Genomic DNA, 27,500 nt, shown 5'->3' with positions numbered 1-27,500 from the left:
CCCCAGCCTTCAGAGAATAAAGTTTCTAACGTGTACCTGCCTAAGCGCTTGTGCCTCGGCTTTGGGCACGTAGAGCGCGGGCACCACCAGGGTCGCGGGCTCTTTAAGGTTCCATCCCTGAGGCTGGCCAGTCCCCTGGGCCCCCGGTTCTAGTTCCTTGGGGGCGGGGCCACAGGGGTAGCCTAGCCAATGGGAGGGCGAATTAACACCTGCGTTTTGGTCGAGGGGCGTGCCTCTTGGGTCGCCGAGCTCTAAGAGGCGTGGCACCGCCTTCCCGTCACCGGGGGTGGGGTTACGTGTGGGTGACGTGGCGGCTTCCAGTCTTTGGTCGGGTTTCGGCGGCTTCGGCTCCAGGGGGAGGAGGCGGTGACGATCTGGGAGATTGTAGCAGTGGCGGCGGCGGCAGGCGGCAAAAAGGAGGTAGGACTCGGTAGGGTCTGGCTGCCGTGCCTGCTCTGGGCCGCTCTTTCCGGGGACGGCGCCGGGCGGGGGGAAGGGAACCAGGGCCAAGCGGGCAAGTCCTGCCGGCCCGGCTCGGAGTGAGCGAATACCTCGCTGTCCAATCGGAAAAGCCCCTTTAAGAAGGACGTCCGCGTTAGCTAATCAGTGTTTGCAGACTTCCAGAAGGTGGGACTTGGGCGAGGCGAGGGTGGGACTTCCTGCTTCAAATAAACACCTAGAGATTCCCCCCTCCGCCCACCGAAGTGTGTCCCTCTGAGGTGGTCCGTCACCGTTTCTCCCTGAGGAGTCAGAGGAACTCGTGGATACGAGAGGGCCCAGTTAGAGCCTGGGGCAGTTGCACGGGACAGGCTGGAGCCACAGGACCTGGCTCTGGCCCTGCCTCTACTTCAGGGCCCCGGCCCGCGCTGTGGCCGCCGGAACCAAGTTGGAAGAAGAGTCTGAGGAGGGGGACGGCTTGGGCCGCAGATGAAGCAGGATCCTGTCAGCTGCGGGCCGGTCCCAGGATCTGCGTGTGGCTTCGGGCTCGAAACTCCGTGCCAAGTTCAGAGGGGCCCCGAAGAACTGCTGGTTGGGGCGGGGGGATTGGTGGAGAAGGAGGCTGCCTGGGGAATGACACTCTCCCCTCCACCACAGTCCGAGGTTATGCGTCTCAATGATCCCGCGGAAACGGTACGGATCTAAGAACACGGATCAGGGTGTCTACCTGGGTCTCTCAAAGACACAGGTCCTGTCCCCTGCAACTGCTGGCAGTAGCAGCAGCGACATCGCCCCTCTGCCCCCCCCAGTGGCCCTGGTCCCTCCCCCTCCCGACACCATGTCCTGCCGGGATCGGACCCAGGAGTTCCTGTCAGCCTGCAAGTCCCTGCAGAGCCGTCAGGTAAGGACCTGGACTGGGAGAGGCAGAGTGAGTCTTACTCAAACCTGGGAGAGGGGATGCTCCAGCCCCGTAATTCTTGGGGGAGCCTGATGGAGAACTGGTCCAGCTTGGGATGGTAGGATCTAACAAGCAGCAGGGAAAAGGGCTAGCTAATCTAGAGGCAAGGATCCAGACTTTGTTGTTGTTTTATTTAATCAGGAATCTAAGGTTGCTATTCTGTAACGAATATCTCAGGGCAAGAAGTGATTACAGTATATTTGGCTTGGATAAGGAACAGGTTCTAGAAAAAACCTTTATTTAGCTCAGAGACAAACGCTTTAAATTCTCATTCCAGTATAATTCTACCAAGTTTGCTTTGTGACAACATGGAAGTTAATCTAGTTGGACCTCAGTTTTTATATCTGTAAAATGAAAGAAACTTTCCAAGTAAAGTAATTTTAATAAAATCACCTGGGAGTGCTTTTTAAAAAAATTCGATTCCTTTGGTCCAGACTTTCTGAATCCAAGTGGAAACTGAGTAACTGTGATTTTAAATATTTTTACTGCTCAGTTCTTGTTTACAATTGCTCTTCTATATCCACTGCAAGAGCTTCCTGTTTATCCTCTCAATTCCCCAGTTGGAGGAATAGAATGGTAATACTAGTTACCATTTATTCAGTGCTTATCATGGACCTGGTATTTGGCTAAAATAATTTATAACCCTTATGTTTTTTAATCTTAGCAACAACAAAAGGAGATGTGTAGAATTGTCTCCATTTTACATAAGAGGAAACAGAGATTCAGAGCGGTTTAAGTCACTTGTCCCCAGCCCCCCTTCTAGTAAGTGGTGGCATCACGTTTTGTGTGGCCTGTCCAGCAGAGGATGCCGCTAGTGCTAGAGGGCGAGTTTAGAGGATACCTGGGGAATAGTGAAAGCTGGCAGTGGGGAGGGAAAACTAAAGTTTTACTTTTTGACGTTGCCTTTCAGAATGGAATCCAGACAAACAAGCCGGCTCTGCGTGCTGTCCGGCAACGCAGTGAATTTACCCTCATGGCCAAGTAAGTTGGGAGAAGTTATGTGGTGGGTTGGCTGGTGTCTGAGGAGAGGTAGTCTTGCCTGTGGTGACCTTGGTGGCGAGGACTGGGATTGGTTGTGCTGGTGCTAAGGTGGGAAAGGCCCTCTCCTTCCCTCCCACAGTGTTCTCACTTGTGCTCATTTGCAGGCGCATTGGGAAAGACCTCAGCAACACATTTGCCAAGCTGGAGAAGCTGACAATCTGTGAGTGTTCCTGAACCGTTCAGAGCTGGGCAGTGAACACCGGAGGGCTGAGGAGCCATACTGTCTTGAGTCTGGTCTCCGACCTCACCTGTGGTGGCTTCTTGTTTGTCTCTGCAGTGGCAAAGCGCAAGTCCCTCTTTGACGATAAGGCAGTGGAAATTGAGGAGCTAACTTATATCATCAAACAGGTGAGCGACTAGCGATCAGGAGAGCCGGGCATTCCAGTTGCATCACTTCCATCTTTTTCCCTTGCTCTAGAGTCTCAGAGCAAGTTTCTCTAGCCAACTCCAAACATCCTACTCCTCTTTTGTGTCAGTGGTCATCTACCATGTACAAAGCTGGACACTTAGCACACAAGCATTATGAGGCAGATACCAGCCTTTAAGAGCTTATTGTCTGGAAGAGGTATCCAGTCCCATAAACTCACGCTTACAATGAATAGGCAGCAAGTGGCACAGAAAAGATCGTACAAAAAGATGAATGAGATTCTGGGTACACTGGGAAAGATTTTATCGAGGAGGTGGAAACAGAGCTGGCTTCAAGGCTTGTGGAGAGGCACCAGAAGAACATTTGAGACAGAGGAAACAGTGCGCATCGGCATGTCTCATAAAAGGGAAGAGTTCAAGCCTTTGCTCAGATGTCCTGTGCTCAGGGAGGCCTACCTTGCTGTTTAATGCCCCAGCCCCTCCAGCTCCGATCTCCCTTACCTGGCTCTATTTGCTTGTTTATAGCACTTGATACATTCTAACAGTCTCTATAAAGCTGTGTCTATTGTTTGTTTCCTCCCACTTCCCTCCTGGACAAAAAAGAAAATAACAAATGGGAATGCCACAAGAGCAGAAATTTCCTTTCTCTTTGTTCACGGATGGATCCCAGACATCTGTGACAGTGTCTGGCATGTAGTGCTCAATTGTTTAGTTGTGTCTGTCTCCTTGCAACCACATGAACTGTAGCCTACCAGGCTCCTCTGTCCATGGAATTCTTCAGGCAAGAATACTGGAGTGGGTTCCCGTTTCCTACTGCGGGGGATCTTCCCAACCCAGGGATCGAACCTGTGTCTCTTGTGTCTCCTCCATCGGCAGGCAGATTCTTTACCACTGCGCCACTTGGGAATCCCCTGGCATGTAGTCGTTGCTTAATACTTGTTGATCAAATGAGTGATCGGCAACAGATGAGGCTGAAATTGTAGACTGGTAGCTGGCTGTAAAGACCATTGTGGGGCTTGCAAAGGAGTGTAGAATCACTCTGAATGCGTGGGCTGCAAAAACAATTAGAACCTGGATTCCAGTTCTCTCTGCAAGACACTGGTATAGCAGCTCTAACAATATGATTTGTTTCTTTCCCAGAAAAATGTAATAAGGATAACGTGAGAAATTGAATGTCCATGGGAGGAAAAAAAACGCCCTGGAGCATGAATGGGCAGAGAGGCGAGGGTAGAGGCTTGTGCAATTGTCCGATATGAAGATGATTGTGGCAGAGGCCAAAGGGCAGACATGTTGAAGAGATGCTGTGCTGAATGGGAGAGGGTTCCATCAACTATTGGGGTGTTATTACTCTTTAAAATATTTATGTGTTTGCCTGCATTGGGTCTTCGTTGTGACATGTGGGACCTTCACTGCGTCATGGGGGATCTTTCCTCATGGTGCACTGATTCTCTAGTTAACAGTGTGTGTGCTCAGTAGTTGTGGCATCTTGGCTTAGTTGCTTTAGACCATTTGGGATCTTGGTTCATTAACCAAGGATTGAACCCAAGTCCCCTGCTTTGCAAGGCAGATTCTTAACCACTGGACTACCAGGGAAGTCCCTGTTGGAGAATTATTGCATAGGTAACCACTGACTGGATTGAGACAGACTTCAAATCCCAGGCTCACCACTTATGATATGACCTTTGGTAAGCTACCTTATCCTGGAGAAGGAAGGGGAAAGATCCCCTAGAGAAGGAAATGGCAACCCACTCCAGTATTCTTGCCTGGAAATTCACATGGATGGGGGAGCCTGGCAGGCTACACCCCTTTTAAAGAAAAAGGCGATGATAATAGTACCCACCTTGCAGGGTTGTTGTGAGGCTTCATTGGTTTATTTTTTCAATCCCTCACATTACTGAGTGACTTTTGGCTGCCCAGTTCTGGGGATTCAACAACAAAAAAGACCCATGTGATCCCTGCCTTTGGGAACTTCATTTCCAAGTGGGTGAACCAAACAGTATCTGCTGCTGCTACTGCTAAGTCGCTTCAGTCGTGTCCAACTCTGTGCGACCCCATAGGCGGTAGTCCACTAAGGTCCCCTGTCCCTGGGACTCTCCAGGCAAGAACACTGGAGTGGGTTGCCATTTCCTTCTCCAATGCATGAAACTGAAAAGTGAAAGTGAAGTCGCTCAGTTGTGTCTGACTCTTAACGACCCCATGGACTGCAGCCTACTAGGCTCCTCCATCCATGGCATTTTCCAGGCAAGAGTACTGGAGTAGGTTGCCATTGCCTTCTCCAAAACAGTATATAAGTAAACAGAAAATAAATTTCAGGTGGTGGGACATCCTATTAAATAAGGAGAGTGAGCTCCTCAGGGTAAGGGCCACTTTATATGGGGTGATCTGGGATGGCCTAGCTGAGGAAGGGACATGGAGACCTGAATGGTAAGGAAAAAATTAATCATCCAAAGATCGGAGGGGGCACATTCTAGAAAGTGGGAGCAGCAAAGGGAGAGGCCTGAGGCCTGAGTGACTTTGATACATTTGACACGTGTGGCTCCAGCCAGTGCGGCTGCAGCCAGCCAGTGAGAAGAAGGCTGGTAGGGGTAAGGCCCGAGGAGTGGGCAGACCAAGACCATATAGCTATGTAAGCTGGTGAGGAATGTGGACTTTTTTCTAGATTTAGTGGGAAGCTCTTAGAAGATTTTAAGAGTGGAGATGACATACATGCCCTGTTTTAGGTTTGGAGGATTACTCTGGTTGTTGTGTAGAAAATGGCTTGTTGGGGGCAGACTCTGAAAGGAAGGTCACTTAGAAGGCTCTGGGCGATTTTCAAGAGAGAGGACAGTTTGGACTAGAGTGGCTTTGTTAGAGAAGAAAATGAGTGGACATATTCAGAGCATATGTTGGAATCAGCTGGGTTCTTTGTGGGTTCCTTATAGATTAAGGGAAGGGAGGAATTGAAAATGACTTGCTAAGTTTTTGGTCTGAGCAGCTGGTGAATGGTGGTGCCATTTACCAAAATGGCACAGAGGAAGGCGGAATAGCTTTTCAGGGCAGGTGGGGGATAAAGAGTTGCTTTCTGTGTTAAGTTGAAGAGAAAGTCATAGGCTGCTTAGCAAGTTATGTGGTGCACGGTAATCAAACCCAGGGCTGCTGTTCTGTTCACACAATCTGAATACATAGTAAACGCTCAGTGAAGGTTGTCATTGTGCTGTGGCATAGAGGTTGGGTTAAAGAGTTGTCCATATGTGACTTAGAAGCTTTTAGCTTGGGCACCTAAGTGGGGAGTAGTGGCTTTTTCTGAGCTCCTGGGGGAGGAGATTTTATGGGAGAAAACCTGGAATACAATTTCGGATACATGGCTGTCAGCAGCAGAAATTGTCCAGGGGACTCGAGAATCCTTGGGGCTGGGGTACTAATTCAGGGGACTGTTGGAGGGATTCCAGAAGTTGCCTGATCTAGTATTTTTTAGCCTATTTTTTGAGCTATTTGTGACCCCTTTCCCCTCCCCCTTCTCTTTCTCCTCTGGTCCTGCCCTGGACCTAGCTGCTCTGGGGCAAGCTTTCTCTGCCGCTCCCGGTCAGTCCTTCATCTCCCTTGTTTTATGAGGCCCTCAGCAGGCAGGATTGGGAAAGCAGAGGATCCACCGGCCTCGTGTAGAAAGCCTGGCTGTGCTACTAACTCATGTATAAAGTTCGATGAGTTACACCTTTCACTCTTTTGCCATAGTAATTTAAAATACATTAACTAGAATAATTTAAAATATAAATTTAAAATAATTTAAAATATGTGTGTGTGTGTAAGTCCCTCAGTCGTGTCTGACTCTTTGCAACTCCATGGACTGTATAAGTCTACCAGACTCCCCTGTCCATGGAATTGTCCAGGCAAGAATACTGGCATGGTAGCTATTCCCTTCTCCAGGAGATGTTTCTGACCCAGGGATCGAACCTTGGTCTCTTGAATCTTTACCATCTAAGCCACCAGGGAAGCCCATATATATATTTGGCTGCACCAGGTCTTAGTTGCAGCATGCAACTTCACTGCCGTTCAAGATTCATTCTTCAATTTTCATTGCAGCACACGGGATCTTTAGTTGTGGTGTGTGGGATCTAGTTCCCTGACCAGGGATCGAACCTGGGCCCCCTGCACTAGGAGTGCAGTCTTAGCCACTGGACCCCCAGGGAAGTCCCTGCAGTAGTAATTTTTTAAAGGGAATTGTGTATATAGAAACCATTTCATTGATGTTTCTAGGACTCCTCCCATCTCCTGAGTACAGCACAGATGCTTTGTTGGTCAGCACGCTCTGGGTCTGAGATTCTGTCCTTTTAAGGGGTCTGTGGCCATGAGCAGGGCCTCACAGTAGTGAGTAGGGCAGTCGGGTGGAGGGAGTAAGCAACTCAGTTCTTTACAAACGGACGAGGCCATGTTTCACCTCTTTCCGGCTCTACTCTTCAAGGACTGAGCCAGAGCAAGCTCCAGAGGTTGGACTGCACCAGCAGGCCCTTCTGGTCTGACTGTCTGAGACAGCATCACCCCTGCTAGTGTGTCCGTCCTGCCATCCCTGCCAGCGATGTCCATGTGGGAAAGGCACTGGCTGAGGACCCCTCCACCCCCCGGTTGATACTGTTTTTCCGTTGGCTCTTTCACCAGGACATCAATAGCCTCAACAAACAAATTGCCCAGCTTCAGGACTTCGTGAGGGCCAAGGGCAGCCAGAGCGGCCGGCATCTGCAAACCCATTCCAACACCATCGTGGTCTCCCTGCAGGTGGGACCAGGGAGAGGGGGCGGCAGAAGGGAGGAGGCGTTGTCTTCTCTGGCTGACCCTCTCTCCTCCTCTTCTAGTCGAAACTGGCCTCCATGTCCAACGACTTCAAGTCAGTTTTAGAAGTGAGGACAGAGGTGAGAAGAAGCTGGGTAGGAGGGATAGGAATCTGGGCATGAGGGCCCCAGAGGGCAGTGGGAAGGGCAGGGGCAACAGTGTCATGGGCAGCAGGGGGAATCTAATGTGCCCGCTTTCCAGAGGCCTCAGGACCTTTGCATTTCTTCCCCAAACCCAGAACCTGAAGCAGCAGAGGAGCCGGCGGGAGCAGTTCTCCCGGGCGCCTGTATCAGCCCTGCCCCTTGCCCCCAACCACCTGGGTAAGTCACAGGCAAGTCAGGGAGCCCTGAGGGTAAGGCCTAGTGACTCTGGGTCTGAGGGTATCTCCCTAAGGCAGGGGTTGGGTAGGAGAGCGGAGGGTCAAGGAAGTTGCTAGGCTTTCTCAGAGGTCACTCCTGATGCCTGGGATCTATGATCCACACCTAGTCTCCAGCATTCTCCCTGTTGAGGGTGAATCCAGTCATGTTCAAAAGAATGAGCTTTTTAAATTTTTGGTCCACTTAGTCATTATATTCACAGTCTGTCATTTCATTCTCAAAACCACCCTTTGAGAAAGCAACTGTCATTATCCCCCATTTTACAGGTGAGGAAACTGAGGCTCAGAGAGGTTAAATGACTTGTCCAGGGTCACAAGGCTAGTAAGTGCCAGAGCTGGGATTCAAATCCAGAGAATATGGGCTTTGAACCTTTTAACTGCTAAGAAGTGCCATGCCATCTTTCTTCCCCACAGGGGGCGGTGCTGTGGTTTTGGGGGCGGAGTCCCGAGCCTCTGGGGATGTGGCCATTGACATGATGGACTCTAGGACCAGCCAGCAGCTGCAGCTCATTGACGAGCAGGTATCCACGCTCTGAGGCAGGGAGGAGTTGCTCCCCTGTTTTCTTGTGTGGTCACAAGCAAGTGTTTGGAATGTGCTGTGGGTGGAATGGCAAACTGGAAAGCCCCAGAGAGGCAGGACCCACCCTCAGAAGCTCCTGGTGTTCATGTACGCTCTCTCTCCTCTGAAGGATTCTTACATCCAGAGCCGGGCAGACACCATGCAGAACATTGAGTCCACAATTGTTGAGCTGGGCTCCATCTTCCAGCAGTTGGCACACATGGTTAAGGAACAGGAAGAAACCATTCAGAGGTGAGACACTTTCTCTCTTTAATCTCAAAACCAGGAGCCTTGTCTTCCCTGTGGATTGGCATCCTAGAGGTCCCCAGGGACAGCTTAACGCCCTTTGGAAGAGAAGAGTGAATCCTGTCCACACATAAGGTCCAGGTCACCTGTCTCCATCCACACCACAAATATTAATTGAGCACCTGTTCCATGTCAGGCACTGTCATAGGCGCTGGGGATATGGTGATGAGTAGAACAGTTAAGTCTGTTCTGTGAAACTTACTTTGTAGTATGGAATTCGATAGAGTGAGTAAGGACAACTGTTTAAAAAGAATCGAGAAGAAATTTTCAGGTGGTGATAAGGGCTAATACTGAAATGGATGCAGTGTTGAGAAAGTGACGGAGGAGGAATATCAGATTGGGTGGCAGGGCAGGCTGCTCTGAAGGCTTCGTATTGAAGCAGAGACGTGAATGACAAGAGGGATCCAAACACGCAAAGGAAAGGGTAAGAGTAGTCTAGGCAGTGTGGACAGCCAGAACAGAGGCCATACAATGGGACAGTCTTACTTTATTAAAGAATCAAGAAGGCCAGTGGAGCTGGAAAGCAATGAACAGGGAGAGAGAAGTGCAGGATGAGGCTGGAGGGAGGTAGGCAGGGCCAACCCACAGGAAGGCCCCTCTGGTTCCTGGTACCCTTGCTACTGCACAAGGCATTTTATCTGATCCTGTTCTTTGGCGCTTGGCATTCAGTCAGTCATAGAGATACAGCCAAAGATAAAAGAGACAAAGATCCCCACCCTCGTGGAACGTACATCATAGTAGGGCAGATGATTTAGAATATACGTAATAAGTAAATGGTCCAGTGTATATTTTTGACCAGTGATAAATCCATAAATAAAAGCAGAGTAGGGTAAATTAATCAGGAGTTCTAGGTTTGGAGGAGCAAGTTGTAATTTTAAATAAGGATGGCTGTGGTAGGCCCTATTAAGAAGATGACATCCTTCCAAGACTGGGGGAAAGTGAGGGAGTTTGCTGTATGGATATACGGAGAAGAGTACCAGGCAGAGGGAAGAGCCTATGTAAAGGCCTTCAGGCAAGAATATGTCTGTTGAGTTAAAGGATAGCAAAGAAGCCACTGCATCTGGCGACAAGCGAGAAGAAGAGTAGTACCAGGTGAGGTTAGAGGGGAGATGGGAGACCAGATCAGGTGGGGCCTTTTAAAGCCAATGTGAAAAGTGAAAGTGAAAGTTGCTCAGTTGTGTCTGACTCTTTGTGACCCCATGGACTGTATAGTCTATGGAATTCTCCAGGCCAGAATACTGGAGTAGGTAGCCGTTCCCTTCTCCAGGGGATCTTCCCAACCCAGGGATCGAACCCAGGTCTCCCTCATTGCAGGCGGCTTCTTTACCAGTTGAGCCACCGGGAAGCCCAAATGGGGAGCCATTGCAGGGTATTGATTGATCTGATTGATTGGCCATGCTAGGTTTTCATTGCTGCGAACGAGCTCTAGCTGCGGCAAGCAGGTAGCTTCTCTGTGTTTTGGGGCAGTGGCCTTTGGGCATGCAGGCTCAGTAGTTGTGGCGCATGGGCTCAGTTGCCCTGTGGTGTGTGGAATCTTCCGAGACTAGGGATCAAACCCATGTCCGCTGCCTTGGCAGGTAGATTGGACCACTAGGAGAGAAAAAGAGTTTATGATAACTCCAGGCTTTTGATGTGAGCGATTGAAGGGATTCGTGTCCTTCACTTGAAATAGAACTAGTTACTCAAGACAGAGCAGATTTGGGGCAAAATAAGTTGTGTTCCAACAAGAAGTGGACAGTTGTCTGTTAGACATCTAAGTGGAAATAGTGAACAGGCTGATAGATGTAAGGAGTTGAAAAGACAGGTTATGGGCCAAAAATGGGCAGAATTGAACTTTGAAACTAGGGCAAAGGAGTTCCAAGAAAGAGGAGGATCAAGCGCTGAGTCCCAAAGGCTATTTCTGGAATTAAGTCTCAGTCCCAGGAGAGGACACTGAACAGGAGCATAGCTGGTGAGAGAGGAAGAAAAATGAATGAAGGTGATGTCCTGAGAGTCAGGAGGAGAAAGTAAGTCAGGGAAAGAATGACCAGCTGTGACAGATTTTGCTTTGAGGCCAAGCAAGATGAGAGCTGAGAGTTTAATTAGTCTGTTTAGTTCATGAATATTTAGTGTAATATTTGCTAAGGCTGGATTTAGATCTGCCATTTTACTGTTTTTTTGTTTTTCTCTTCTCTTTTTTTTTTTTTTTGGTTCTTCCTCCTTCTTTCCTGTCTTGAACAGTTGCAAAAATCCATATAAATTTGTTGGTATTTTAGCTATATGTAATTGGTTTGGTTTTTTTTTTAGTGGTTGCAATGGGGATTATAATATGCCTCATTAACTCCTCCCAGTCTGCTTCATACAAAATGTGAGAACTTTTGAACCCCCCTCCTTTATCTTTTATGCTCTAGTTGTCACATTTGTTGTATCTACATAACTTTACAAATGCCACAATACCATAGTATAATTTTTACCTTAAAGAAATTAGAGGAAAAAGTAGTCTTTTGTGTTACTCATATATTTACTCTTTGCATTGCTCTTCATTTCTTCCTGAATACCCAGTTTCCATCTGGCATCACTTCCCTTAAACCTGGAGAATCTTCTTTAGTACCTGTTTTAAAAATGCATTTTGAGTTTTGGTTGTGCTGGGTCTTTGTTGCTGTCTGTAGACCTTCTCCGATTGCATTGAATGGGAGCTCTCGAGCTGTGGTGCTCAGGCTCTTGCTGCAGAGCCTGGGGCTCTAGGGTGCTTGTGCTCAGTAGTAGGGGCTCGCAGCCTTTAGAGCCTGTGGGCTCAGTAATTGCAAGCACAGGCTTAGTTGCCCCAAGGCATGGGAAGTCTTCCTTGACCAAGGATTGAACCTGTGTTCTCTACATAAGCAGACAGTACAGATACTTAACCTCTAGACCACTAAAGAAGTCCTCTTTAGCACTTTTTATCATGCAGATCTACTAATGACAAATTCTTTTATCTAAAATTTCATTATTTCACCCACATTTTTGAAGAATCGTTTCTCTGCTTAAAGTGCTTTAAATATATCATTCTACTGTCCTTTAGCCTTTCATTCCTAATGAGAAGTCAGTGGTAATTCTAACTTTTGTATGTAATCTCTGACTGCTTCTGCTTTTCAGTTTTTTTTTTTTCTTTTCTGTGGTTTTCAGCAGTTGATCACTTATGTACCTAGATGTGGTTTCCTTTGAATTTATGCTGCTTGGGGTTCTCTGAGCTTCCTGAATCTGTAAATTTATGTCTTTCACAAAGTTTAGGAAATATTTCACCATTATTTCTTTTGGAATTTTTTCTGCCTCTTTCTCTGTCTTCTTGCAGAATGTATATGTATACATATGTATAATCAACTGTAGAAATTTCATGGTGGTTCAGTAGTTAGGACTCTGTGCTTTCACTGTTGAAGGCCTGGGTTTGATCCCTGGTGGAAGAACTAAAATCCCACGAGCAGTGCAAAGCGGCTCCCCCCAAAAGTCTACTGTAACTATATTTTGTTGAGATATATGTACATATATATATATCAACAAATTGCATCTTATTAAGATGCATTTAGTGTCAGCTGTCCCTACATTATCAAGAACAAATTTGATCATTTGATTAAGGTGGTAATAAATGATCTCTGTTTTTAAGAGTATATTTCTTCTCTGCAGTCAGCAAATGATTTATTGGTATACTGTTCCTCAAGACCCTTTAATCTGTTTTTAGGAGCCAGTTATGATGCTTATCTGGTCTGAACCAATTTATCTAATTCAGGTGCATTTTTTTTCTATAAACAAAAGCTTTTCTTTATTAACTGCATGAGCTGAAGTTCATCTTAATCAGGCTGGATAAAACCTTAATTATTTTCCTGTATTTTCAGAGTAAGTAGTTTGTGGAGCAGGTGCCAATATAGAGGCTAAGGAGGTTTTAATTCTTGTTTTAATTCTTCCTTGTTTTTGAGTATCATTATGGACTTAAGGGTTTTATTTATGTTTTATGTTACAGTTAGTTAGGATAATGATTATTTTCAGTGTTCAGATTCTTCCCAGTTTGTCCAGTGAAAGACAAGAGGTTTCTGTTTTGTTTTTTTTAAAGAATGGAAGAAAATAAATGTATGTTTGTATTGTATCGGGAATGATCCAACAGAGAAATAAAAATTGATACTAAAACAGGAAAGGGGAAGAATTCTTAAAGTTTATGTCCTGGAGCCGGTGAGAGGAAGTGGGAGCCAGTGTATAAGTAGAAGACTTGAATTTAAGATGAGCTAGTGATAGCTGGGCAGAGAAGGCAATGGCACCCTACTCCAGTACTCTTGCCTGGAAAGTCCCATGGTCGGAGGAGCCTGGTAGGCTGCAGTCCATGGGGTCACTAAGAGTCAACACAACCGAGTGACTTCACTTTCACTTTTCAGTTTCATGCATTGGAGAAGGAAATGGCAACCCACTCCAGTATTCTTGCCTGGAGAATCCCAGGGATGAGGGAGCCTGGTGGGCTGCCATCTATGGGGTCACACAGATTCAGACACGACTGATGCGACTTAGCAGCAGCAGCAGCAGCAGTGATGGCTGGGAAAGCGGACATTTTCTGCTCCCCCCAAGGGGAGGGACCAAGATAACTGAACTCAGCACTGTATCAATGGCTGGTGCTCAACACCTACTAGTTGAATAAATAAACATCCTTTTAACCATCGTTTGCCAAAGCTGGATGTTCATAGGCACCCCCTATAGAGCTTATAAAAAATGAGTATCTTGCCAGCCAGTGACTGGCAGTCTCTGCATAAGGCAGGGCCTGGCCACTAACCAGACCAGGGGCCAGCCACGCCTACTGGACCACCTATGCCTAGTCATCCCCATCACAAGAGAGGGGCCCACGTAATATGGGACAGCCCTGGAGCATACAGCTCTGGTAATCAGGATGGGATGCACAGGACAGCTCCTACAAAAGGCCATTTCTCTAAGGTCAAGAAATGACCAACCTGCCAGATACATGGAAATAGAAACAGCAACTTGAACGAAGTGAGGTTACAGAGGAGGTTGTTCCGATCAAAGGGACAAGACCCCAGAAGAAAAACTAAGTGAAGTGGAGATCGGTGAACTCCATGATAGAGTTCAAGGTAATGATCATAAAAATGAAAGAACTCCAGAGAAGAATGGATGAACACAGTGAGAAGTTTAACAAAGAGTTAGAAGATACAAAGAAAAACCAAACAGATGAACATAAATGAAATGAAAAATACACTAGAAGAAATCAACAGTAGACTGACATAGAGGAATGGATCAGTGATTTGGAAGTTAGAGTAGTAGAAATCACTGAAGCTAAAAAGAAAAAAAAATTGAGCACAGTTTAAGAGATTTCTAGGTCATCAAGTGTGCTAACATCTGTTATAGGAGTTCCAGAGAAGGGAAAAAGAGAGACCATATTTAGAGATGTAATTGCTGAAAGTTTTCCTGACCTGGAAAAAGGAATAGACATCCAAGTCCAGGAAGCCCAGAGAGTCCCAAACAGGATCAACTCCAAAGAGGACCACAACAAGACACATTGTAATTAAAACGGCAAAAATTAAAGACAAAGAGAGAATATTAAAAGCAGCAAGGGGAGACTTCCCTGGTAGTCCAGTGGCTCCAAAGATAAGAACACTTGAATATGTAAAGGAAATACTAACAGACATAAAGAGAGAAATTGACATAAAGGGAGGAATTGAATAGTAGGAGACTTTAATATCCCATTTATATTAATGGACACGTCAGACTAGAAGTCAATAATGTGTCATTTAGGCACTGGCCCAAAATGACACACTAGACTAAAGGGGCTTATACAGAGAACAATTCTCCAAAAGCAGCAGAATACAAATTCTTTTCAAGTGCATATGGAGCATTTTCCAGGACATACTACATGCTAGACCACAAAATGTGCATGTGTACCAAGTCGTTTCAGTCATGTCTGACCCTTTGTGACCCTATGGACTGTAGCCTGCCATGCTCCTCTGTCCATGGATTCTCCAGGCAAGAATACTGGAGTGGGTTGTGATAGGACACAAAACAAGTCTTAGTAAGTTTAAGAAAATTGAAATCATAGCAAGCATCTTTTCCAACCACAGAGCTGTAAGAGTGGAAATCAACTACAAAAAAAAAAAGAAATCAACTATAAGAAGAAAACTGCAAAAAAACACAAACAAGTGGAGGCTAAAAAATATGTTGCTAAACAAACAGTAGATCACTGAAGAAATAAAAGGAGAAATAAAAATTACTTGGAGACAAATGAAAATAATCCAAAATATGTGGGACTTCCCTGCAACAGCAGTTCTAAGAAGGATGTTTATAGCAGTATAAGCCTGCTACAGGAAATAAAAATCTCAACTAAACAACCTACCCTTACACCTGAAGGAACTAGAAAAAGAACAAATCCAAAGTTAGTAGAGAAAAGAATAAAAATTAGAGCAGAAATAAGTGAAATAAAGACAAAAAAAAATACAAAAGATCAATGAAACTAAGAAGAGACAGACAAGATTGATAAACCTTTAGCCAGACTTATCAAGAAGAAAAAGGAGAGGGCCTAAGACAATAAAAATCAGAAATGAAAAAGGAAAAGTTATAACTGATACTACAGAAATACAAAGGATCAAAAGAGATTACTATGGAAAACTATATGTGAATAACGGACAACCTAGAAGCAATGGACAAATTCCTAGATATGTTTAATCTCCCCAGATGAACTAGGAAGAAATAGAAGATATGAACAGATGAATTATCAGTAATGAAATTGAATCAGTAATTTTTTAAATTTTTATTTGCTTAGTTTTGGCTATGCTGGGTCGTCATTGCTGTGGGTGGGCTTTCTCTAGTTGTGGCGAGCAGGGGCTACTTTCTCTTTGCAGTGTGAAGGCTTCTCATTGCAGTGATTTTTCTTGTAGAGCGTGGGCTCTAGAGGCTGCAGGCATCGATAGTTGTGGTAAACTGGCTTAGTTGCCCTGCAGCATGTGAAATTTTCCCAGAGCGGGGATTGAACCCATGTCCCCTGCATTGGCAGGTAGATTCTTTCCACTGGACCACCAGGGAAGTCCTGAATCAGTAATTTTTTAAAATTTCCAACAGAAGTCCAGGACCAGATGGCTTCACAGGTGCATTCTACCAAATGTTTAGAGAAGAGTTAATACCTATCCTTTTCAAATTATTTCAAAACACTGCAGAGGAGGAAATGATTCTAAACTCATTCTACAAACCCAGCATCACCCTGATATCAAACCTAAGATATCACAAAAAATAAATTTACAGGCCGGTATCACTGATAAAACATAGATGCAAAAATTCTCAACATAATATTAGCAGACTGAATCCAACAGTGCATTAAAAACACGTACCATGATCAAGTGGGAATATTTATTCTGGTGATGCAGGGATTTTCAGCATCTACAAATCCATCAATGTGATATACTACATTAAATAAATTGAAGAAAAATGCATGATTGTTGCAGTAGAGGCAAATATAAGAGTTTGACAAAATTCCACATCCATTTATGATATAAAAAAAAAAAACACTGCACAAAGTGGGCACAGAAGGAACATACCTCAACATAACAAAGGCCATATATGATAAGGCCACAGTTAACACCATACTCAGTGGTGAAAAGCTGAAAGCATTTCCTTGAAATCAGCTACAAGAATGCTCATTCTCAACATTATATTACCCAGCATAGTACTGGAAGTTCCAGCCACAGCAATCAGAAGAAGAAAAAGAAATGAATCCAGATTGTAAAGGACGAAGTAAAACTGTCACTGTTTGCAGATGACATGATTCCATACATAGAAAATCCAAAAAGCTACTAGAGCTCATCAATAAATTCAGTAAAGTTGAAGGCTACAAAAGTAATTGACAGAAACCGGTTTCATTTTTATCTACTAGCAACAAACGACCAGAGAAATGAAAGAAACTCATTTACAGTCACATCAAAGAGAATACTAAGGAATAAGTTTAAGGCAGTAAAAGAACAGTACTTGGAAAACTGTAAGACACTGATGAAAGAAACTGAAGAGGACACACATAGATAGAAATGATGTACCATGTTCTTGGATTGGAAGAATTAGTATCATTAAAATGACTGTACTACTCAAGGCAATCTGCAGATTCGGTGCAATCCCTATCAAACTACTAATGGCATTTTTCATAGACTAGAGCAAGTCATTTTAAAATTTGTATGGAAACACAGAAGACTCAACAGTATCCAAAACAGTCTTGAGAAAGAACAGAGCTTGAGGTGTCATGCTCCCTGTCTTCAGATTGCACTACAAACCTACTGCTGTAACTTTGATTACTGTTAGAACAGTATGGTATGGTACTGAAACGAAAATAGGCTTCCCCAGTGCCGCAGTGGTAAAGAATCCACCTACAATGCAGGAGGCAGATGAGATGCCGGTTGGACCCCTGGGTTGGGAAGATCCCCTGAAGGAGGAAATGGCAACCCACTCCAGTATTCTTGCCTGGAAAATCCCCTGGACAGAGGAGCCTTTCGGGCTACAGTCCATAGGGTCACAAAGAGTCAAATGCAACTGAACACACCCTGTGAAATAAAATAGACATCAATGAAACAGAATGAGAGCCCAGAAATAAATGTACATCAGTTCAGTTCAGTTCAGTCACTTAGTCACGTCCAACTCTTTGCGACCCCATGAATCGCAGCACGCCAGGCCTCCCTGTCCATCACCAGCTCCTGGAGTTCACTCAGACCCGTGTCCGTAGAGTCAGTGATGCCATCCAGCCATCTCATCCTCTGTCATCCCCTTCTCCTCCTGCCCCCAATCCCTCCCAGCATCAGAGTCTTTTCCAATGAGTCAACTCTTCGCATGAGGTGGCCAAAGTACTGGAGTTTCAGCTTTAGCATCATTCCTTCCAAAGAAATCCCAGGGTTGATCTCCTTCAGAATGGACTGGTTGGATCTCCTTGCAGTCGAAGGGACTCTCAAGAGTCATCTCCAACACCACAGTTCAAAAGCATCAATTCTTCAGTGCTCAGCCTTCTTCACAGTCCAACTCTCACATCCCTACATGACCACAGGAAAAACCATAGCCTTGACTAGACGGACTTTAGTCGGCAAAGTAATGTCTCTGCTTTTCAATATGCTGTCTAGGTTGGTCATAACTTTTCTTCCAAGGAGTAAGCGTCTTTTAATTTCATGGCTGCAGTCACCATCTGCAGTGATTTCGGAGCCCAAAAAAATAAAGTCTGACACTGTTTCTACTGTTTCCCCATCTATTTCCCATGCAGTGGTGGGACCAGATGCCATGATCTTCGTTTTCTGAATGTTGAGCTTTAAGCCAACTTTTTCACTCTCCTCTTTCACTTTCATCAAGAGGCTTTTTAGTTCCTCTTCACTTTCTGCCATAAGGGTGATGTCATCTGCATATCTGAGGTTATTGATATTTTTCCTGGCAATCTTGATTCCAGCTTGTGTTTCTTGCAGTTCAGCATGTCTCATGATGTACTCTGCATATAAGTTAAATAAGCAGGGTGACAGTATACAGCCTTGACGTACTCCTTTTCCTATTTGGAACCAGTCTGTTGTTCCATGTCCAGTTCTAACTTGCTTCCTGACCTGCATACAGATTTCTCAAGACATAGGTCAGGTGGTCTGGTATTCCCATCTCTTTCAGAATTTGCCACAGTTTAATGTGATCCACACAGTCAAAGGCTTTGGCATAGTCAATAAAGCAGAAATAGATGTTTTTCTGGAACTTTCTTGCTTTTTCGATGATCCAGCACATATTTATGGTCAATTAATCAATGACAAAGGAAGTACGAATATACCGTTAAAGAGACAGTCTCTATAATAAGTAGTCCTGAGGAAACTAGATAGCTGCATGTAAAGGAATGAAATTAGAGCATTTTCTCACACCATAAAGTAAACTCCAAGTGTGGGAATTCCCTGGTGGTCTAGCAGTTAGGACTCTGCACTTACACTGCCAGGGGCTGGGGTTTGATCCCTGGTCAGGGAACTAAGGTCCTAGAAGCCACAAGGTATGTCAACAAAAAAAGTAAACTCCAAGTGGATTAAAGACCTAAATAAGGCCAAAAACCATAAAAATTCCCAGAAGAAAACTCAGGCTGAATACTCCTTGACATAAATCATAGCAATATTTTTTTTTTATCCATATCCTAAAGCAAATAAAACCAAAAGTAAACAAATGGGATCTAATCAAAGTTTTGCACAGCAAAGAAAACCATTGACAAAACAAAAAGATAGCCTACTGACTGGGAGAATATATTTGCAAATAATACAACTGATGGGTTAACATACAAAATGTATAAATAGCTCATGCACCTGAACATCAAAAAATCAAGCAACCTGATTAAAAGAGCAGAGGGACTTCCCTGGCAGTCAAGTGGTTAAGACTCCACACTCCAAGGCAGAAGGTACAGTTCAATCCTGGTTGGGGAGCTGGGATCCCGCGTGCCTCATAGGGCGGCCAAAAAGAAAAAGAGCGGAAGACTTGAATGGATATGTTTCCAAAGAAAACATACAGATGGCCCGCCGGCACCCGAAAAGATGCTTAACATCATGAATCATTAGAGATATGCAAATCAGAACTATAATAAGACATCACCTCATACCTGTCAGAGTGGCTATCATCAAAAAGACCACAAATAAACTGTAGCAAGGGTAATGAAGAAAAGGGAACCCTTGTGCACTGTTGGTGGGAATGTAAGTTGGTGCAGCAACTGTGGAAAACAGTAGGGAGGTTCCTCAAAAAAGTAAAAATAGAACAACCCTGTCCTCCAGCAATTCCACTCCTGGGTATACATTCAAAGAAAATGAAAACACTAGTTTGAAAAGATACATTCACCCAGTGTTCACAGCAGCACTATTTAGAATAGCCGATATATAGAAGCATTCTAAGTATCCATCAACTGATGAATGGATAAGGAAATGTGGTAGGTGTATATACAATGGAATACTCTAAACCATAAAAAAGAAAGAAATGTTGCCATTTGCAACAACTGTTGCAACAGTGAATAGATTTGGAGTGTAATAGGCTTAGTGAAATAAGTCAGAAGAAGACAAATACTGTATGATAATCACTAAATGTAGAATCTGAAAAATAAGACAAATTAGTGAATATGACAAAAAAGAAACTGACTCAGATATAAGGAACAATTTAGTGGTTGACAGTGGGGAGAGGCACCATGCGGGTAGGGGATTAAGAGGTACAGGCTACTCTATAAAATAAATAAGCTACTAGGATATATTGTACAGTTTAGGGAATATAATCAATATTTTATAATATCGGTAAATGGAGTATGTTGCTGCTGCTGCTGCTGCTAAGTCACTTCAGTCGTGTCCGCCTCTGTGTGACCCCACAGATGGCAGCCCACCAGGCTCCCCCGTCCCTGGGATTCTCCAGGCAAGAACACTGGAGTGGGTTGCCATTTCCTTCTCCAATGCATGAAAGTGAAAAGTGAAAGTGAAGTCACTCAGTCGTGTCCGACTCTGTGTGACCCCATGGACTGCAGCCCACCAGGCTCCTCTGTCCATGGGATTTTCCAGGCAAGAGTACTGGAGTGGGGTGCCATCGCCTTCTCCAAAATGGAGTATAACCTTTAAAAATTGTGACTCACTGTGTGGTACATCTCAAACATATAATATTTTAAATCAGCATCAATTTTTAAAATGAAAAGGAAAAATGAATGAATATAACAAAACAGAAGCAGACTCGTATAGAGAACAAACTAGTGGGTACTGATGGGGAGAGGGAAAGGAGAGGGGCAGGACAGGGGGAGGGGTTTAAGAGAAAAAGTATATATAAAGCAAATGACAAGAATGTACTTTACAGCACTGGGAATATAGCCAACATTTTATAATAACTTTTTAATAAATTTTTAAAATTCTTTACTGAATTTCTTACAATATTGCTTTTGTCTTATGTTTTGGTTTTTTGGCCACTAAGCATGTGGGAACCTAGCTCTCTGACCAGGGATCAAACCCACACCCCCTCTGTTGGAAGGCAAAGTCCTAACCACCAGGGAAGTTCCTATAATAACTTTAAATGCAGTATAACCTATAAAAATTTTGTTTTACACCCGAAACTAATGTAATACCTTAAATCAGCTATACCTAATTATAAATGTATATTTTTTTCCTCTTAAAAAAAAATAAGAAGGTTCCTGGAAGTCCACTACACTCACATCTGTGGAGTCAGAATCTCCAAGTGTGAGGCCAGGAACCTGTTTTTTCACCTTGCCCAGTTCTTCAGGCTGCTTCAGTGTTCTCAGTTTGGCAAGAAAGGCTATTAGCAGAGGATCTCAAGAAAGGAAGGTGTGGGCGTTTTGAGCGATCCAAAGGTTGACACACGCCTGCCCACTTGCTCTGAGGCCTTCAGGCAGTGCCCGGTCCTGGTGGTTCTTCACTGCCCCACAGCACCAGCAGAGCGCTTTTACTCTTGGTTGTTGATCAGGTGAAACTGGGTGAACACCTCCATCTGTGTAAAGCGGATTTCCCAACACTGATCCATCAAGCAGCCTCACGTATTCAATTGGGCAATTTAAAAGCTCTGTGAAGACAGCTCTCTTGGTCCTAGAATCAGGAAGATTGACTGAGTCTTACCTGGTTCACCTGAGATCTAGGGAATCCCTTGCTGAGTTAGGCCATAAACACTAGAGCTTTTCAGGTGACAATGTATTTTGAATATTAAAATATTATAGATCCAAAGAATCAGATTTGTAAAAGTTGTTTGTATTCTTTCCCCAGTGTATATGTTTAAATTGTTAGGGACTTCCCTGGCGGTCCAGTGGCTAGGACTCCAAACTTCCCATTGGATTTGGTCCCTGGTTTGGGAACTAAGATCCTCCATGGTTGTGTGTGGGGATGGGGGTGAGTGTGTGTGTGTATGTACTAAGATCCTCCATGGGTATGTGTGGGTGTGTGTCCATATCCCTCCCCCATGCGTGTGTGTGCACAGTCTCAGTCACTCAGTCATGTCTGACTCTCTTCGACCCTTTGGACTGTAACCCACCAGGCTGCTCTCTCCGTGGGATATTCCAGGCAAGTGGGTTGCCATTTCCTCCTCCAGGGCATCTTCCTAACCCAGGAATCCAACCTGCATCTCCTGCCTGCATTTTGGGCGGATTCTTTACCGATGAGCCATTGGAGAAGCTCCCCCCAAAAACACAAAAACCTGAAAGCCATTAAAAAAAATTATTTATGTATTAGTTTTGGCTGCTTTGGGTCTTCATTGCAGCAGACAGGATCTTTCATTTAGATCCGGGGGCTGAGTAGTTGAGATGTGCTGGCTTAGTCACCCCATGAAGTGAAAATGATAGTGCTGGTCGCTCAGTCATCTCCAACTCTTTATGGTTCCCATGGGCTGTAGCCCACCAGGCTCCTCTGTCCATGGAATTCTCCAGGCAGAATACTGGAGTGGGTTGCCGTTCCCTCCTCCAGGGGATCTTCCTGTCCCAGGTACTGAATCCAGGTCTCCAGCCCAGAGCATGTGGGATTTTAGTTTCCTGACCAGTGACAAAACCACTGACAGCACAGAGTTCTAACCACTGGACCATCAGGGAATCCCCTGGAAGATGGATTCTTAACCACTGGACCCCTAGGGAAGTCCCTGAAAGCCTTTTATAAACAAACAGAAAAATCGAATTACAGTATATATACAACTTGACAACTAATCTTCCTTGAAAGAGTGTCATAAAGTATTTTTCAGTGTTAGTAATTTGTTCATTGGTTTAGCAAACCTTAGTTGTTGCTGCTGTAAGCTAGTCCTCCTGGATCTGGGGGTGGGGAGAGAACACAGGAGGCGGTGAACCGGTGCTGGTTGCAGAGAATGAGATTTGTTCTGGACATCTCCAGCGAGCTCACACTTCAAGGGACAGCCTGGAGGCATGGTTTGATGCTCGGAAAATAGAGGGCTAAGCTAGAGATAAAGGACGTAGGAGTCAGCAGCTTCTTAGTGAAACCATGGAGGTAAATGAGACCACCCAGAGACAATGGGCAAAGTGAGAATAAGGCCCAAATAGATCCCCATGGATTCCAAGTGTACCTGGTGAAGGAAAGAATCTGTCCAAGAGACTGAAGTTTTAGGGAGATGAGAGAAAAAAGCAAAGAAATGTGTCCTTAGAAGCTGAGGTGGAAGGATTTTAGGGAGGAAGGAGTGGTTATTTCTTGGTGCCCCTGAGAAAGAAATGTGAATTAAGGATCCTCAGGTGTTACTTGCATCAGGGGGCTTGGATTAACTGGATCAGTGCCAGCAGGTTCAATTGAGCGGCTCAGAAGCAATCCAGCAGTAGATTGAAACATGAAAGGAAAATAATAAGGGAGAGAAAATTTGTGGACAACGATATGAACAAGAAATTGAAATTCTGAAAGGACGATATTTTTATAGTAGACACAGATACTCTTGTGTTTGCTTCCTGCAAATGCCAGTGGATCTGGATTTTAGCACTCTCCTGAGAAACCACTGATTTATTCCAGATTTCTTACAGGAGACCTGGTTTGATTCCTCGGTAGGGAAGATCAGCTGGAGAAGGGATAGCCTACCCACTCCAGTATTCTTGGGCTTCCCTTGTGGCTCAGCTAGTAAAGAATCTGCCTGCAATGCGGGAGTCCTGGGTTCGATCCTTGGGTTGGGAAGATCCCCTGAAGAAGGTGAAAGGATACCCACTGCAGTATTCTGGCCTGGAGAATTCCATGGACAGTATTGTCCATGGAGTTGAGAAGAGTCGGACACAGCTGACTTTCACTTTCTCCACCTGTAGTCTCCTGGGCCCCACCCTAGAATGTGAGACCTAAGAATTTGCCTTTTTTTTTTTTTTTTTCACCCCTGGCTTTGCTGCTCAGGTTCTGGGATCTTAGTTCCCTTACCAGAGATCCAGCCTTGGCAGTGAAAGCCCTTGAGTCCTAACCACTGGACTACCAGGGTATTTCCAGAATTTGCATTTTTGAGGACTTTCCTGGTGGTCCAGTGATTAAGACTCGGTGCTTTCACTGCTGTGGGCCCGAGTTTGATCCCTGCATGGGGAACTAAGATTGCAAAAGCTACTCAGCATGGCCAAAAAAAAAAGAACTTGCATTTTTGAGATGCTTAATAGGTGATTCTTATTTTTTCTAAGTATAAAAAATACTACTGATCTAGAGTTCCTTGCGTTACTCGGTCATTTTCCTTTTCCCTCCAACTTGTAGATCGAAAATTTTCAAACAATAGGAAAGTTGGGAGGATAGCAGAAGGGGCATCTATAATGATTCACCTAGATTCACCAACTGTTGACTTTTTATCACATTTACTTCCTCTCACCTTTTTTTTTTCTTGAATCATTTAAAAGTAGGTGCAGGGTCAGGGACCAGAGGGAAGTTCAAGAATGAGGGGACATATGTATATGTTTGGTTGATTCATGTTGATACACAGCAGGAACCACCATGACACTGTAAAGTAATTATCCTCCAATTAAAAATAAATAGGCACTTCCCTGGTGGTCCAGTGGCTAAGACTCTGCACTCCCAGTGCAGGGGGCCTGAGTTCAATCCCTCGTCAGGGAACTAGATCCCACACGCTGCAACTAAGAGATCCTGTGTGCCGAAACTAAGACCTGGTGCAGCCAAATAAATATTTTAAAACAAATAAAGAACAATAAATAAACAAGGCTGTGTGCATGTAAAAAAAAAAAGTAGGTGCAAACATCATGACAGTTTTTTCAAACATCGTGTGTTATCCCCAGATACTTCAGCAAGCATCTGCCAAGAATAAGTATTTCTCCTGAACAGCCACAATATCATGAAGTGAAAGTGAAGTCACTCAGTCCTGTCCAACTCTTTGCAAGCCCGTGGACTGTAGCCTACCAGGTTCCTCTGTCCATGGGATTCTCCAGGCAAGAACACTAGAGTGGGTTGCCATTTCCTTCTCCAGGGGATCTTCCCAACTGAGAGATCGAACCTGGGTCTCCTGCATTGCAGGCAGATGCTTTACCCTCTGAGCCACCATCAAACCTAAGAAATTGAACACTTCTCCAACACAACCCAATAATCAATCCATACTCAGATTTCCCCAACTCTTCGAAAAAAATTTAGCCTTTTCCTTTCAATTTAAGATTTAGACAACATTCATACATTGAATTGTTGTGTCTCTTTAGTCTGCCTTTTTTTAGTGTGTGTGATAATTTACTTTGTTTTTAAGAGACCAATACCTCTTATACAAAGTCATAGACATGTTTTTGTCTGATGTTTGTCCCTCTGATTAAATTAAGTTCAGTAGTTTCAGCCATCCCTGTAGGCAGTCATATCAGTAGACACTTGATGAGGTTCTCTTTATTGGTGATACCCTGTTTGGTCTCTTGTTCAAGGTGGTGACACTCAGACTTAAGTCATCAGTGGAGTGACACTTTGAGTCCCCTGTGCACTGTTTGTCCCTATGATTAAGTTCAGTACTTTTGGCCGGCTGTGTAGGTGATCACATCAGGAAGCACTTGATGAGGTTACCTCTTTATCAGCCTGCTGGTGCTGATTTGTTTGAGAGTGTGTGCGGCAAAATGGTCATTTTCTAATTTGCTCATTCCTTCTACGTTAATTAGCTTATATTCTTCCATAAAGAAGGAACTTCCTCTCTTTAAAATTACTATTGAGTGATAGTAACTTCTTCCCTTGCACTAGTTTTCATTCACGGACTCCCATTTAAAATCTTTTATATGCCAGATTGCATTCATCGTTCTTCCATTTTTGTTAAGTGAAGCCATTATAATTGCCAATATGATTGAGCTTTATTGGGTATGAGATGACAAGTGCATCCACACTGAGAAATGTAATTATACCAAAAACTAGGGCACCTAATACTTTAGCCTCTCTGACATAAATAGGGAGTCATGTAGAATCCAGGCTTCTGCATTTGACAGAGATCATACTCCTGACCACCTTACCAGGAACTTGGGCTTGCAGCCACTGGCCCAGCCTTTCCTCTCACTTTCTTCCTTGATTATCAGGCTCCACCAACTTTTCTGACCTCACAGCTCCCAAAGGTCCCTGCTCCCAGAGACTCCCTTTGCAAAGACCAGGGTTTATATTTGGTTTTTAGGATTGTATATGCAGATTAGCTGGGAAATGTTCGGTTTTCCTCAGCAATGTCTCAAGCGATTGCCATTCTTCTGAGGGCTTCTCTATACCCTGAGAGACATGTTCTAATACAGGACTTTTCTCATCCCTTGACGTTCTGTCCATATCATCAGGTTCTTCCTTTCTCACTTAGAATAAGGGTTTCCTGACCATGATTTTCTGTAACCTTTCCCCCCTTATTACAAATCAGTGCTGTTTATTAAAGGCTTCCCAGGTGGCCCTAGTGGCCTGCCCATGCAGGAGACGCAAGAGACACAGGTTCAAGCCCTGGCTGGGGAGATCCCGTGGAGAGGGAAATGGCAACCAGCTCCAGTATTGCTGCCTGGAAAATCCCCTGGACAGAGGAGACTGGCTGGCTTCAGTCCATGAGGTTGCAAAGAGTTGGACACAACTGACCACATATTGTTAATTAGACAAAAATTAGTAAATACTGATGAACAAAAAGTTCTATAGACGTTTTGGATTCTCTTAGTATGGGTTGGGCACTTTTATATAACTCACTTAGGCCTGACAAGGAACCTAGGATTTATATTATCTCGTTTTTCCTTCCTTTGCAGTTGAGGAAAATGAGACTTGAGGTTAAATGAGTGGCTTAGGTTCATTAGCTAATAAGTTGCAGAGCCAAGACTTGTTATATTACCCTTCCAGAGCTTTTTCCTCTATGTGTTCGTGCTGAATTACTTCAGTTGTGTCTGACTCTGTGGGACCCATGGACTATAGCCCGCCAGGCTCCTCTATCCAGGGGATTTTTTAGGCAAGAATATATACATACTTAAAAAATAAAATTCAACAGCAGTCTTTTTAATCCAACATTCTTCTCTTTCCCCTCCTCCCGAACCTATCCTCAGGATCGACGAGAATGTGCTGGGAGCCCAGCTGGACGTGGAGGCTGCCCACTCAGAGATCCTCAAGTACTTCCAGTCGGTCACGTCCAACCGGTGGCTCATGGTCAAAATCTTCCTCATCCTCATTGTCTTCTTCATCATCTTTGTGGTCTTCCTTGCCTGAATCCTCTCCACTCTGAGGCACTCCATGGGGGTTTGGAACCCTTCTGGGAGGGCAGGTGGCCAGAGCTGCCACTGAGCCTGTGCAGGGTGCTTGGGAGAAGGGCCCTGTTTCCTTGGAACTGCTAAGAATGACCACTGCCCTCGGTCCCCCACTCCTTGCCTCTGGCCACCCAGCCCTCCCCTCACCACCCTCCAGCCCATGAAACACACACGGTTCTGGATTTGGACTCTGCTGTGAAGTGGCTGGAAAGGAGCAGAGGCCAACTGAGGGGCTCGTCCGGGAGATTGTCTCCACCAGGAGATTTTTATAAACCCTCCCCAGCCTGTCGCAAAGGGAACTTTGGCAGCAAGGGGAGATGATGCCTTTCCCCACCTTCCTGAGAGCAAGGAGAGGAAGTGAAACTGCCCCAGGGACCAACTTTCCCATCTGGGTTAGAATTTGACCTCTTCTTCCTCTCTTCACCACATGAGGCAGGGGGCCCTGAGCCCCTCGGCGGCCTGCACAACCCCAACTTTGGCTGCAGGTGACTCTCAATCTGCCAAACGTGCTGCAGCCCGTTTTCTCCCAATTACAGCAAGACTGTCAGCCTCA

At 44.8% G+C, this 27,500-nt stretch overlaps 1 protein-coding gene across 1 annotated transcript; it reads left to right on the top strand.

Moving 5' to 3' along the window:
* Positions 1 to 289: 289 nt before the first annotated feature.
* STX5 (syntaxin 5) lies at positions 290 to 27,500 on the top strand. The gene is made up of 11 exons (XM_052661865.1): positions 290 to 420; positions 1,096 to 1,339; positions 2,307 to 2,377; positions 2,542 to 2,597; positions 2,715 to 2,785; positions 7,436 to 7,552; positions 7,630 to 7,686; positions 7,845 to 7,926; positions 8,397 to 8,503; positions 8,672 to 8,793; positions 26,750 to 27,500. Exons 2-11 carry the CDS (start codon positions 1,115 to 1,117, stop codon positions 26,907 to 26,909), a joined length of 1,068 nt encoding a protein of 355 aa, XP_052517825.1. The 5' UTR covers positions 290 to 420; positions 1,096 to 1,114; the 3' UTR covers positions 26,910 to 27,500.

Source organism: Budorcas taxicolor, chromosome 25 (assembly GCF_023091745.1).
Source record: "Budorcas taxicolor isolate Tak-1 chromosome 25, Takin1.1, whole genome shotgun sequence".
NCBI lineage: Eukaryota > Metazoa > Chordata > Mammalia > Artiodactyla > Bovidae > Budorcas > Budorcas taxicolor.
The sequence above is the reverse complement of the archived record's forward strand: the minus strand, read 5'-3'. Positions and strand labels throughout refer to the sequence as shown.

Coding starts and splice junctions, on each gene's coding strand:
- STX5 (XM_052661865.1), top strand. CDS start 1,115: ATGATCCCGCGGAAACGGTACGGATCTAAGAACACGGATCAGGGTGTC. Junction 2,598..2,714: donor GCTGGAGAAGCTGACAATCT/GTGAGTGTTCCT, acceptor TTGTCTCTGCAG/TGGCAAAGCGCAAGTCCCTC. Junction 7,687..7,844: donor TTTTAGAAGTGAGGACAGAG/GTGAGAAGAAGC, acceptor CCCCAAACCCAG/AACCTGAAGCAGCAGAGGAG.